The 13,590-nt window shown below is 44.3% G+C and overlaps 1 protein-coding gene across 1 annotated transcript; it reads right to left on the bottom strand.

The window, feature by feature from the left end:
• Positions 1-2,420: 2,420 nt before the first annotated feature.
• On the bottom strand, positions 2,421-6,270 carry LOC100136930 (eggshell protein; the record flags this gene model as incomplete). The annotated part of the gene is given in 9 exon segments (NM_001123697.1): positions 2,421-2,580; positions 2,881-2,953; positions 3,297-3,450; positions 3,675-3,867; positions 4,191-4,351; positions 4,683-4,780; positions 5,048-5,235; positions 5,520-5,748; positions 6,181-6,270. Coding segments are annotated over 9 exon segments (1,254 nt in total), but the record flags the coding sequence as incomplete, so codon positions are not given.
• Positions 6,271-13,590: the final 7,320 nt, after the last annotated feature.

The raw sequence follows: 13,590 nt of genomic DNA, 5'->3' as shown, positions 1-13,590 counted from the left end.
TTGAGTAGTAGCCTAGACTGGCTACTCAACTACAAGACATTTTGAGTGCACCATACAGCAATGCTGCATTCAACCCACCGGTGATCCATCAAGTGCAAAAACATGTTTTAAGTTTAAATGTTTAAATGTTATCACAACCTATTGCTACGTTTTTCTGAATAGTTACCAGGAGGAAAATGGGAGGGTCATGCTTTTTACATTTCAGTAGGGGAAGAGTTTAGTATTTAGAAAATATTAAGGGTCATGTAATTTGTAATCAATTAAATGTCATGTATTGCTCATGGTTTAGTTAGTTGCTTATTATAATATCTTATGTGTGCCTGATGATGCCGCACATCCCTGATTCTCTGCTGGGCGCTCAATAGCAAGTGCGCATAGTGTGGTCTCAATAACATGATCCATAGCCTATACCAGCCTTTCTCAAAGACGCTGGTGCGTGGAGGAATGCTTGCCGGTCTGCACCATATTTGTCTTGAATATTGTGCTCTGAGGCATATTTTGTGCTCTGAGGAATATTTGACTTTAATAAATACTTATAGTAGGCCTATTTGAGCAATGCGCTGAACTATGTATGCCGTGGTAAACAAATTGTGTTGCCATGAATAAGTATAGCTTCACCAAACACACACACATACACAAGCTAGCCCTCACTGGAATTGTTTCAAATAGCAGCTGCCTGCCAAAATCGGTCTGTGTGACACACTATATATACAAAAGTATGTGGACACCCCTTCAAATTAGTGGATTCGACTATTTCAACCAAACCCGTTGCTGACAGGTGTATAAAATCGAGTACACAGCCATCCAATCTCCATAGACTAACATGGGCAGTAGAATGGCCTTACTGAAGAGCTCAGTGACTTTCAACATGGCACTGTCATATGATGCCACCTTTTCAACAAGTGTTTGTCAAATTTCTCCCCTGCTAGAGCTGCTCCGGTCAATTGTAAGTGCTGTTATTGTGAAGTGGAAAGGTCTAGGAGCAACATGGCTCAGCCATGAAGTGGTAGGCCACACAAGCTTACAGAACGGGACTGTTGAGTGCTGAAGTGCATAGCACGTCTGTCCTCGGTAGCAACACTCACTACCGAGTTCCAAACTGCCTCTGGAAGCAACGTCAGCGCAAGAACTGTACGTCGGGAGCTTCATGAAATGGGTTTCCATGATCCAGCAGCCAAACACAAGCCTAAGATCACCATGCGCAATGCCAAGCGACAGCTGGAGTGGTGTGAAGTTCACCGCCATTGATCTCTGGAGCAGCGGAAACGTGTTCTCTGGAGTGATAAATCACACTTCACCATCTGGCAGTCCAACAGACAAATCTGGGTTTGGCGGATGCCAGGAGAATGCTACCTGCCCCAATGCATCGTGCCAACTTTAATGTTTGGTGGAGGAGGAATAATGATCTGGGGCTGTTTTTCATGGTTCGGGGTAGGCCCCTTAGTTCCAGTGAAGGGAAATCTTAACGCTACAGCATACAATGACATTCTTGACAATTCTGTGCTTCCAACTTTGTGGCAACAGTTTGGGGAAGGCCCTTTCCTGTTTCAGCATGACAATGTACCCGTGCACAAAGCGAGGTCCATACAGAAATGGTTTGTCAAGATTGGCGTCGAAGCCCTTGACTGGCCTGCACAGAGCCCTGACCTCAACCACATCGAATACCTTTGGGATGAATTGGAACGCAAACTACGAGCTAGACCTAATCGCCCAACATCAGTGCCAACCTCACTAATGCTCTTGTGGCTGAATGGAAGTCCCTGCAGCAATGTTCCATCTAGTGGAAACATTCCTAGAAGAGTGGAGGCTGTTATAGCAGCAAAGGGGGGACCAACTCCATATTAATGCCTATGATTTTGGAATGAGATGTTCGACGAGCAGGTGTCCACATACTTTTGGTCATGTAGTATTGATACCAACAGTATCACCCACTTGTGTAAAGCTTATTTACTACAGTACAGTTATTCAGGAAATATTTATTTTGATTATGAAATTGTTTGTCTTGTTTTGGCCTTTACAATTTACAGATTTGTTTTTGTTTTCTTTATATGTTAATAAATATGTTTTGTTATTTTAAAGGTGACTGTCTCCGTGCCTCATTATTTTAGCATGTCATGAAGGAAAAGTTGAGGTTCTCCAGCATTGAGTGTTTCCAGTAAAGGAAAAGTTGAGGTTCTCCAGCATTGAGCGTTTCCAGTAAAATACTCTGTGCAATGTCCCTGCCTGGGGGACTAAGCCCTCTAGTGTTGAAGCTGGGAAGTGCTTCAAAGCCAGCATATTATCAGAGCCCTGCCTCGGTTTCTCTGACCAAGTGAGGGGAAAAGGTTTGAAGGTTTTTCCCTGACCACAAAGTCCCCAACACACAGCAAAAGTTTTGTAACTTAACCTTTTCATAACTCTTTCCACAAAAAAAGCAGTGAGATGTCTCATCTTTTATTGTCAAGTCAGACCATATAAATGAGGAGCATATAACACATTTGATTTAAGCATAAAGACTTGGGTCAATCATGATGACTTTTTGACTGGAAACCACAACATCTCCTTTAGTCTTCTTTTGGCCTTGAGCAGAAAGATCTCTCCCTGAAGAGAAAAGACAGTCAGACCACAGACAAAGACTCCAAACTAAAGATTCAAATAAACCACTCACCAGTGGAGGCTGCTGAGCGTAGGACATAATAAGGGCTGGAACGGAGCGAATGGAATGGCATCAAATGCATAGAAACCATGTGTTTGATACCATTCCACTAATTCCGCTCCAGCCATTACCACGAGCCCATCCTCCCAAATTAAGGTGCCACCAACCCCCTGTGCCAATAAAAACACACTCCAAACTGTTGCACAGAGTAAACATGACAGCCTGGTCCTAAGCACACCACTCACTTTGCCTGTTGCACCTTTGTTCACAGGATCCTGCTAGAGCGTGGCACACTGTTGCACGACAGTGGATGTACACCTGGTGAGACAGAAATGAAATCAGCTACATCTCTGGAGCTGGTCAACAGAGCCTTGTCTACATTGATTTGTACCATGGTTATGTCTATATCTATGTTAGGTATTCCTTCACCTGATTTTTATGTTTTTATTTATGTTTAAAGCACTATAGGTGTATGAGGAAGCACTCTACAATATGTATAAAATAGGTACATGTTCAAGAAATATGGTAATAGCTACACATTGCTCTATGGGATGTTAGGTGGAATCTTAACTATCATCTTTACATCTACGCAATGCTCTCAGATCTACACAAGTGTCTCTATGGGTTCTGATGTGATTTGGGATTGAACTGCATTCATTACGTTCTCCTGCAGGGGGACCATAGATGTCGGATCCACAAAGGTGAACATCTTGAAGACGAAGCGCTTGTAGTGGGATAAGAATTCTCCCGGAGGGATATAGGAGCTGTCCGAGGCGATGGGCACGGTCAGGTAACGGTCATCCTGGTAGGGACACCTGGGGGGGAGATAAACACACACAGAGAGAGAGAGTCATGGTGAGGAGCACCAGAGACCAGCTAGGACAGAAACTGGGGGGAAATGGATTAAGCAGAGTACTATATCGTTCACAAACTTCAAAAAGAATAGCTGGATTTAGAAGTTTATTTAAATGACTTGCTTTTCATTTTGAACATATATATATATAACGCAAAGTTTTAAAAGTATAGAGTATTTAGTTACCCATTAACTAGTAGGTCCCACCGGGGCAGCCTATCACCTGTGGGGTCTGTGGTGGCCCAGCACTGCTCCAGTGTCAGGACAACATTGGGATCTGTCATCCCCAGGATGCGAACCTCAGCGTACACGGGATCCCTGAGGACCTTGGTGACAGGGTAGTCTGCCACCGTGTAGTAAGAGGTGTATGCTTCTTGCACTGTGGAGGAAAATCACATTGGTAGTGGATGAGTTCACCTTACAATATACTGTAAATCACTTAAACTAACATGCACTTGGAAAAGTGATCATTACTCCATCATCATTAGGTTCATATCAGGCTTTTTCCCTTTATACTTTTTTAAAGTATATATATGTGTACTTAAATATATACTTAATATTTTTGTTTTTTATAAAAACAAATACAACACAAAAATATTAAGTGACGCAGAAAACCTGAACACCTGGTGAAAAAACTCACATGAACTCTGACTGGATAACTCATATCAGATACACAGGAACAATATCAAAACTAGGAATTACTTTCATCACATCCCTTGGAGAGACAACGTCCATTGGCCAGTCGGAGCTCCACGTTGAGAACTGCATCAACAGTGACCACTGGGTTGGGGTTTGGATACGTTTTCACCTCGATAACCAATGTCTCAACGGAAGTCCCAGTATACCGACACTGGAAGACCAGGCTGAGAAGAAAGTAATATATTCAGAGCTATCAGAGAGACATCAAATATCAGCACTTTTTTTGGGGGGGGAATTGCCAATAAAGCCTGCAGGTATAACACGTTATGAGGCAGTAATGAGGTTATGAGCATGTACCCTCAAGCTTAAAATCATCTCATAATGGTCCTGACTAAATACCAGCCATTGTAAGTCAGTTGAAATGATGTTGCATAGAGAGAAGAACAAATTATTATACATTATGAATGCCTTACACATTTTTAATAACTTAAAAACTTAAAAACACTGTATATATATATATATGCATGACACCCCATTTTAGCTAAGATCACCTACTCATAGTGGCTGTCCCTGGTAATGTCGCCGAAGGGTCCAATCCCCACTACATATGAAGAGGACATCCTGTTCTCATAGACAATAGTATCAGGTTCCTCCTGCAGACAAACCATGCATCACATTGTGCTAAAGTAGAAAGAAGTACTTTCCAACTCATTATATAGCCAAGGTATAGTCAACCCTCCTCCAGAAGAGCTACTGGATAAGTAAGCTTTTAATCCTGCCCTGTTTTAACAAACTCCATTCTTCTAATCAGCTGTTTTATTATGACCTCGATTAGCTGAATTAGGTGCTAGAGCAACATAGTAGCTCTCTGGTTAAGATGCAGTTTCATTGTACTGAAACCAAACTCTGGCCATACGTACCGTCACCACAGTTCCACATTCAGTAACTTTGAACTGGTAGATGGCAAAGGCAGATGTGGTGCCGACAGGGGTGCAGTGGGCTCCGTTTGCCCCTAGCAGGCTGATGGAATCTAGCTCAAGGTTGGGCAGAGTGGCATCCCTGGAAACCACCACCACAAACTGGCCATCCTTGGTACACTGGACAGTCACTGGTGACAAGGAGCATAGGAGAAACATGAAGTTAGTAGTCCTAATCGCTGAGTAAACTGGAGCATTTTGGTGCATGTTGATTGTTGGATACAAAATGGCCATATCTAAGTGAGTAAGTGTAAGTGAAATTGTTGAGAGTGAAGAGTTCCCAGTCCAATGACTAGTTTTCTGGTAAAGAGAAACATAGTAGTTTCTCTGAGGGGGCAAAACATGAAGTAAAATTGCACTGTTACAACTTGAGAGTGAGAGATCTAGAGTAAAATGAACATAGTCTGACACCTACCTGTTTTCCCGTAGAAGCACATCCGTCCATCAAAACAGCAGCTGATGGCCTGGCATTGGGCAGCAGTGATGCCAGAAAGTCCACACGACACCTTGTCCTTGTCCACAACCTCACAGGTCTGTTTTGTGTCGTCTTTGGTGTAGGGTATCCGTTGAGGTATGGGTTGGGCAGGCTTCTGAAGAAAGGGTTGAGCAGGTCTCTGAGGAAGGGGTTGGACAGGCCTCTGAGGAAGGGGTTGGGCAGGCTTCTGAGGAAGGTGTTGGACAGGCCACTGAGGAAGAGGTTGGGCAGGCTTCTGAGGAAGGTGTTGGGCAGGCCACTGAGGAAGGGGTTGGGCAGGCCTCTGAGGAAGGGGTTGGGCAGGCCACTGAGGAAGGGGTTGGGCAGGCCACTGAGGAAGAGGTTCAGCAGGCCTCTGAGGAAGGGGTTGGGCAGGCCACTGAGGAAGGGGTTGGGCAGGCCACTGAGGAAGAGGTTCAGCAGGCCTCTGAGGAAGGGGTTGGGCTGGCCTCTGAGGAAGGGGTTGAGCAGGCCTCTGAGGAAGGGGTTCAGCAGGCCTCTGAGGAAGGGGTTGGACAGGCCACTGAGGAAGAGGTTGGGCAGGCTTCTGAGGAAGGGGTTGGGCAAGCTTCTGAGGGAGTTGGTAAGACCACTTCAATTGAGCGTCACACAGACAGCCAAGCATGGCCACTGCTACGAGACAAACAACACTCCACTGCATGGCCATGGATTCAGAACAAGAGACAATCCGAGGAACACACAAGGCTGACTGTGCCACTTGTTGCTGCTTTTATACATGGTGGGGTGTGTTGAACTTTTGAAAAGCCCCACCTCCTTGGGTGATCAATCATTCACATCCAGTCCGGAGGAATCAAGTCTTTCCACACCCTGAAGTCCCAAACATTTATTGACAAACGCAATGTTCAGGTCACATAGATCTCTGACATGCCTTTGACCAGAGTTGAAGGTCTTTGTGACCGTAACATTGTATTTGTTAACAAATGTTTATTTTGCAGGTACACATGGTGTGCAAAACTACACTCAAGTAAACATTTTATAAATAATAATAATAATAATAATAGACACAAATGTATCTATTGTATTCTATTTCTAATATAGTTAAATATATTGCCACCCTTTCACTTTTCTTAAATAATTCCCTATTTCTTCGAAAATAAGTTGACATAAAAAAAAAAACTTCAGTCTAGACATGTTGTTATTGGATTGTCAGCATTGCAGAACCACCGGAAAATGCTTCTTGTAGCCATCAATGAGCTTGCTGCACCTTTCTAATGGCAATTTGTCCCACTCTTCAGCCACTCTTCAAACTGCTCCAATTCTTCAATGTTTGAGTGGTGCCTTCCACTAACTACTGTTTTCAGATCTCCTACACAAAAGCTGAAGAACATATGAACATCAAGGTACTTCTTTGCAGGTACTGGAGTTATAGGTGAAAAATATCTCGCCATAGGTTTTTGATGGGATTCTGATCTGGACTCATCGCTGGCCACTCCAGAACAGTCCAGTGTTCATTTTTTAACCATTCCTGTTGTTTATTGATGTGTGTTTGCATTTTTGTCCTGATGGAAGACCCACAACCTTCAACAGACACCCACTAGTTTACCAAAAACACATTGATAATCTACTAATTTCATGATGTCTTTCACATGTTCAAGGTCCTCAGTACCAGAGGAAGTAAATCAACCCCACATCATGATCAAACCTCCCCATGTTTGATTGTAGGGAGGGTGTTCTTTTCTTTTAAAGATTCATTTGGTCATCTGTAAACACAGCACTGATCTGTATTGCCAAAGAGCTCTAATTTTGTTTCAGTGGTCCACAGAACATTTTCACAGGAGTTAGACTTGTTTAAAAGTTCATTGTGGTTTCTTGTGTCTCTTTCAGTAGTAGGTTCTTCCTATAATGTTTACCAACGACCAAATTCCTCATTCAAAGAAAATAACACCATTCCTACAAAACATTTTTTTAATTGTTTCTTTTTTATACTATTTAACCTTTATTTTATCAGGGTCATACAGGAAATACACAAATCTAAACACAAAATGCAAACAGAAAGAAAAACACGATCATAAAAAACAAACGCATTCAACATAAATAAGGTCCTCAATCAGCTTTCTGAATTGCCCTAGAAGCACCAAAAGCACCATTTAAGAAGATTTTTAAGATTTTTCCACAAATAAGGTGCAAGAAAACTAAAACCTGATTTACCTAACTAAGTAGAGACAAAAGGAATTTCCAGAGTTAGCCATTCATGAGACCGGGTGTGGTAACTCATATGTCAAAAGTTTAGTAATGATGTTAGGTACAGTGGGACTTTTTGTTAAAGGGCTTTATAAATGAAAACATAGCAATGTATCAACCTAGGTGACATCAAAGAGGACCAGCCAACTTTCTACTAGAAAATGCAACTTTCTACTAGAAAATTGTTGCCCGTAATAAAGCACAGTGCGTTATGATCACCTGCATCTAACGGCTTTAATGAAGTGTCAGCTGCGTTCATATATATGACTTCACCATAGTCTAGGACCGATAGGAATGTCGACTGAATAATCTGCTTTCTACTATTTAGCGAGAGGCAGGACTTACTGTATTTCTATAGAAAAGCCCATTTTTATTCTCAGATTCTTTAAAAAAGCATATTGATGAGTTAGTTAAGACAGCTTTTCATCTATCCAGATGCCCAGATATTTGTAAGCAGGGACACAATCAATATGGACACCATCCAAAGTACATACAGTGCCTTCAGAAAGTATTCATACCCCTTTTCTAATTCCACATTTTGTTGTGTTACAGTCTGAATTCAAAATGTATAAAATATTTTTTTATTAATCTACACACAATACCCCATAATGACAAAGTGAAAACATGTTTTTAGACATTTTTGCAAATGTATTGAAAATAAGACACAGAACTATCTCATTTACATAAGTATTCACAGAAGTAGCTTTGGCAGCGATTACAGCTGTGAGTCTTTCTGGGTAAGTCACTAAGACTTTACCACACCTGGATTGTACAAAATTTGCCCATTATTCTGTTCAAAATTCTTTAAGCTCTGCCAAATTAGTTGTTGATCAATGCTAGACAACCATTTTCAGGTCTTGCCATATCTTTTTAAGTAGATTTAAGTCAAAACTGACTTGAACACTCAGGAACATTCACTGTCTTCTTGGTAAGCAACTCCTTTGTAGATCTCCTATGGAGATGGAGCCGACAGAGATGGTCGGCTCGCTTCGAGTCCTTTTTAATGTATTATTTCTTACATTGTTACCCCAGGAAATCTTAAGTGTTATTACATACAGCCGGGAAGAACTATTAAATATAAGAGCGACGTCAATTTACCAACATTACGACCAGGAATACGACTTTCACGAAGCGAATCCTCTGTTTGGACCACCACCCAGGACAATGGATCTAATTCCAGAAGCCGACCCAAGATAACGGCGCCGCAGAAGGGGCAGACAGAGTGGCCTCCTGGTCAGGCTTCGTAGACATGCACATCACCCACCGCTCCCGAGTATACTACTTGCCAATGTTCAGTCTCTTGAGAACAAGGTAGATGAAATTCAAGCAAGGGTGGCCTTCCAGAGAGACATCAACAATTGTAACATTATCTTTTTCACAGAAACATGGCTCTCTCGGGATATGTTGTTGGAATCGGTTCAGCCACCAGGCTTCTCCATGCATAGCGCCGACAGAGATAAACACCTCTCCGGGAAGAGGAAGGGTGGGGTAGTATGCTTTATGATTAACGACTCATGGTGTAATCATAACAACATACAGGAACTCAAGTCCTTCTGCTCACCCAACCTAGAATTCCTCACAATCAAATGCCGGCCATAATACCTTCCAAGATAATTCTCGCCTGTTATCGTCACAGCGGTGTACATTCCCCCTCAAGCAGACACCAAGATGGCCCTAAAGGAACTTCATTGGACTTTATGTAAACTGGAAACCATTTATTGTAGCTGGGGATTTTAACAAAGCAAATTTGAGAACAAGGCTAAATTCTATCAGCATATTGATTGCACTACGCGCCGGGGTAATTCACTCGACCACTGCTAGTCTAATCTGACCACAACGCCATCTTGCTCCTACCGTCTTATAGGCAGAAACTCAAACAGGATGTACCAGTGACTAGAACCATTCAAGTTCAGTGTCAGCTGTGTCCCTACCAATCCACCCTTCAAGATTGTCCCTACCAATACACCCTTCAAGATTGTTTTGATCACGCGGACTGGGATATGTTCCGGTCAGCCTCAGAGAACAACATCGACCAATACGCTGACTCTGTGAGTGAATTTATGAGGAAGTGCATTGGAGATGTTTTACCCACGGTCACTATTCAAATCTACCCTAACCAGAAACCGTGGATGGAGAGCGGCATTCGCGCAAAACTGAACGCGCGAACCACCGCATTTAACCATGGAAAGAGGTCTGGGAATATGGCTGAATATAAACAGTGTAGTTATTCCCTCCCCAAGGCAATCAAACAAGCGATATGCCGGTACAGAGACAAAGTGGAGTCGCAATTCAACGGCTCAGACATGAGACGTATGTGGCAGGGTCTACAGGAAATTACAGACTACAAAAAGAAAACCAGCCATGTCACAGACACCGATGTCATGCTTCCAGACAAACGAAACACCTTCTTTGCCCGCTTTGAGGATAATACAGTGCCACCGTTGCGGCCCGCTAACAAGAACTGTGCCCCCCCTCTCCTTCTCCGTGGCCGACGTGAGTAAAACATTTAAACGTGTTAACCCTTGCAAGGCTGCTGGCCCAGACGGCATCCCTAGCCTCGTCCTCAGAGCATGCGCAGACCAGCTGGCTGGAGAGTTTACGGACATATTCAATCGCTCCCTGTCCCAGTCTGCTGTCCCCACATGCTTCAAGATGGCCACCATTGTTCCTGTACCCAAGAAGGCAAAGATAACTGAACTAAATTACTACCACCCCGTAGCACTCACTTCTGTCATCATGAAGTGCATTGAGAGACTAGTCAAGGATCATATCACCTCCACCTTACCGGGCACCCTAGACCCACTCCAGTTTGCATACTGCCCTAACAGATCCATAGACGATGCAATTGCCATCACACTGCACACTGCCCTATCCCATCTGGACAAGAGGAATACCTATGTAAGAATGCTGGTCATTGACTACATCATCAAGCTGGAGGCCCTGGGCCTCAACCCCGCCCTGTGCAATTGGGTCCTGGAATTTCTGATGGGCCGCCCCCAGGTGGTGAAGGTAGGAAACAACATCTCCACCTCGCTGACCCTCAATGCTGGGGCCCCATAAGGGTGTTTCTGCCACCATATCTTACTGCAAAAAAAAGAGCTTCTGGATATCAGGACAGCGATCACTCACCTTGGATTAGACAAAGATTTTTTCTTCAACAAGTAGGAAGTACAGGATATACTGCAAACACCCAACAAGGCCGTCATCCCCGTTATTGGCAAGAGAAAGAGACGCAGGTACAGAGGACACAGAGCGGGGTGCCTCGTAAGGATCCGGAGAAGGTGAGTGGGAAAACTGCGGTTACCGTCAATATTACTCTCCAACGTACAATCATTGGACAATAAATTAGATGAGGTGCGATCATGAATATCCTACCAACAGGACATCAAAAACTGTAACATCTTATGTTTCACGGAATTGTGGCTAAATGATGACATGGATATTCAGCTAGCAGGATATATGCTGCACCGGCTAGATAGAACAGCATACTCCAAGACGAGGGGGGGAGGTCTGTGTATATTTGTAAACAACAGCCGGTGCACGATATCTAAGGAAGTCTCTAGATTTTGCTCGTCTGAAGTAGAGTATCTAGTGATAAACTGTAGACCACACTATTTGCCAAGACAGTTTTCATCTATACTTTTCGTGGCTGTTTATTTACCACCACAGACAGATTCTGGCACTAAGACCGCACTCAGTCAGCAGTATAAAGAAATAAGCAAACAGGAAAACGCTGACCCAGAGGCGGTGCTCCTAGTGGCCGGGGACTTTAATGCAGGGAAACTTCAATTATTTTTACCTCATTTCTATCAACATGTTAAATGCGCAACCAGTGGGAAAACAATTCTAGATCACCTGTACTCCACACACAGAGACGCGTACAAAGCTCTCACTCGCCCGCCATTTGGTAAATCTGACCACAATTCTATCCTCCTGATTCCTGCTTACAAGCAAAAATGAAAGCAGGAAGCACCAGTGACTCGGTCTATAAAAAAGTGGTCAGATGAAGCAGATGCTAAACTACAGGACTGTTTTGCTATCACAGACTGGAACATGTTCTGGGATCCTTCCAATGGCATTGAGGTGTACACCACATTAGTCACTGGCTTTATCAATAAGTGCATCGAGGACGTCATCCCCACAGTGATTGCACGTACATACCCCAACCAGAAGCCATTGATTACAGGCAACATTTGCACTGAGCTAAAGGGTAGAGCTGCCGCTTTTAAGGTGCAGGACTCTAACCCGGAAGCTCATAAGAAATCCTACTATGCCCTCTGACGAACCATCAAACAGGCAAAGCGCCAATACAGGGCTAAGATTGAATCGTACTACACCGGCTCCGACGTTCGTCTTATGTGGGGCTTGCAAACTATTACAGGCCACAAAGGGTAGCACAGCCGCGAGCTGCCCAGTGACACGAGCCTACCAGACTAGCTAAATCACTTATATGCTCGCTTCGAGGCAATCAACACTGAGGCATGCATGAGAGCATCAGCTGTTCCGGACGACTGTGTGATCACGCTCTCCGTAGCCAACGTGAGGAAGACCTTTAAACAGGTCAACATTCACAAGGCTGCAGGGCCAGACGGATTACCAGGACGTGTGCTCCGGGCATGTGCTGACCAACTGGCAGGTGTCTTCACTGACATTTTCAACATGTCCCTGATTGAGTCTGTAATACCAACATGTTTCAAGCAGACCACCATAGTCCCTGTGCCCAAGAACACTAAGACAACCTGCCTAAATGACTACAGACCCGTAGCACTCGCGTCCTTAGCCATGAAGTGCTTTGAAAGGCTGGTAATGGCTCACATCAACACCATTATCCCAGAAACCCTAGACCCACTCCAATTTGCATACCACCCAAACAGATCCACAGATGATGCAATCTCTATTGCACTCCACACTGCCCTTTCCCACCTGGACAAAAGGAACAGTTACGTGAGAATGCTATTCATTGACAACAGCTCAGCGTTCAACACCATAGTGCCCTCAAAGCTCATCACTGAGCTAAGGATCCTGGGACTAAACACCTCCATCTGCAGATGGATCCTGGACTTCCTGACGGGCCGCCCCCAGGTGGTGAGGGTAGGTAGCAACACATCTGCCACACTGATCCTCAATACTGGAGCCCCTCTGTGGTGCGTGCTCAGTCCCCTCCTGTACTCCCTGTTCACCCACGACTGCGTGGCCAGGTACAACTCCAACACCATCATTAAGTTTGCAGACGACACAACAGTGGTGGAGGTCTGAGGAGGTCTGAGACCTGGCCGTGTGGTGCCAGAATAACAACCTATCCCTCAACGTAACCAAGACTAAGGAGAGGATTGTGGACTACAGGAAAAGGAGGACCGAGCACGCCCCATTCTCATCGACGGGACTGTAGTGAAGCAGGTTGAAAGCTTCAAGTTCCTTGGTGTCCACATCAACAACAAACTAGAATGTTCCAAACACACCAAGACAGTGGTAAAGAGGGCACGACAAAGCCTATTACCCCTCAGGAAACTAAAAAGATTTGGCATGGGTCCTCAGATCCTCAAAAGGTTCTACAGCTGCAACATCGAGAGTATCGTAACTGGTTGCATCACTGCCTGGTACGATAACTGCTCGGCCTCTGACCGCAAGGCACTAGAGGGTAGTGCGTACGGCCCAGTACATCACTGGGGCTAAGCTGCCTGCCATCCAGGTCCTTTATTCCGGGTGGTGTCAGATGAAGGCCCTAAAAATTGTCAATGACCCCACCCACCTCAGTCATAGACTGTTCTCTCTACTACCGCATGGCAAGCGATACCGGAGCGCCAAGTCT

The sequence above is a fragment of the Salmo salar genome, chromosome 10 (genome assembly GCF_965601325.2).
Source record: "Salmo salar chromosome 10, fSalSal1, whole genome shotgun sequence".
NCBI lineage: Eukaryota > Metazoa > Chordata > Actinopteri > Salmoniformes > Salmonidae > Salmo > Salmo salar.
The sequence above is the reverse complement of the archived record's forward strand: the minus strand, read 5'-3'. Positions and strand labels throughout refer to the sequence as shown.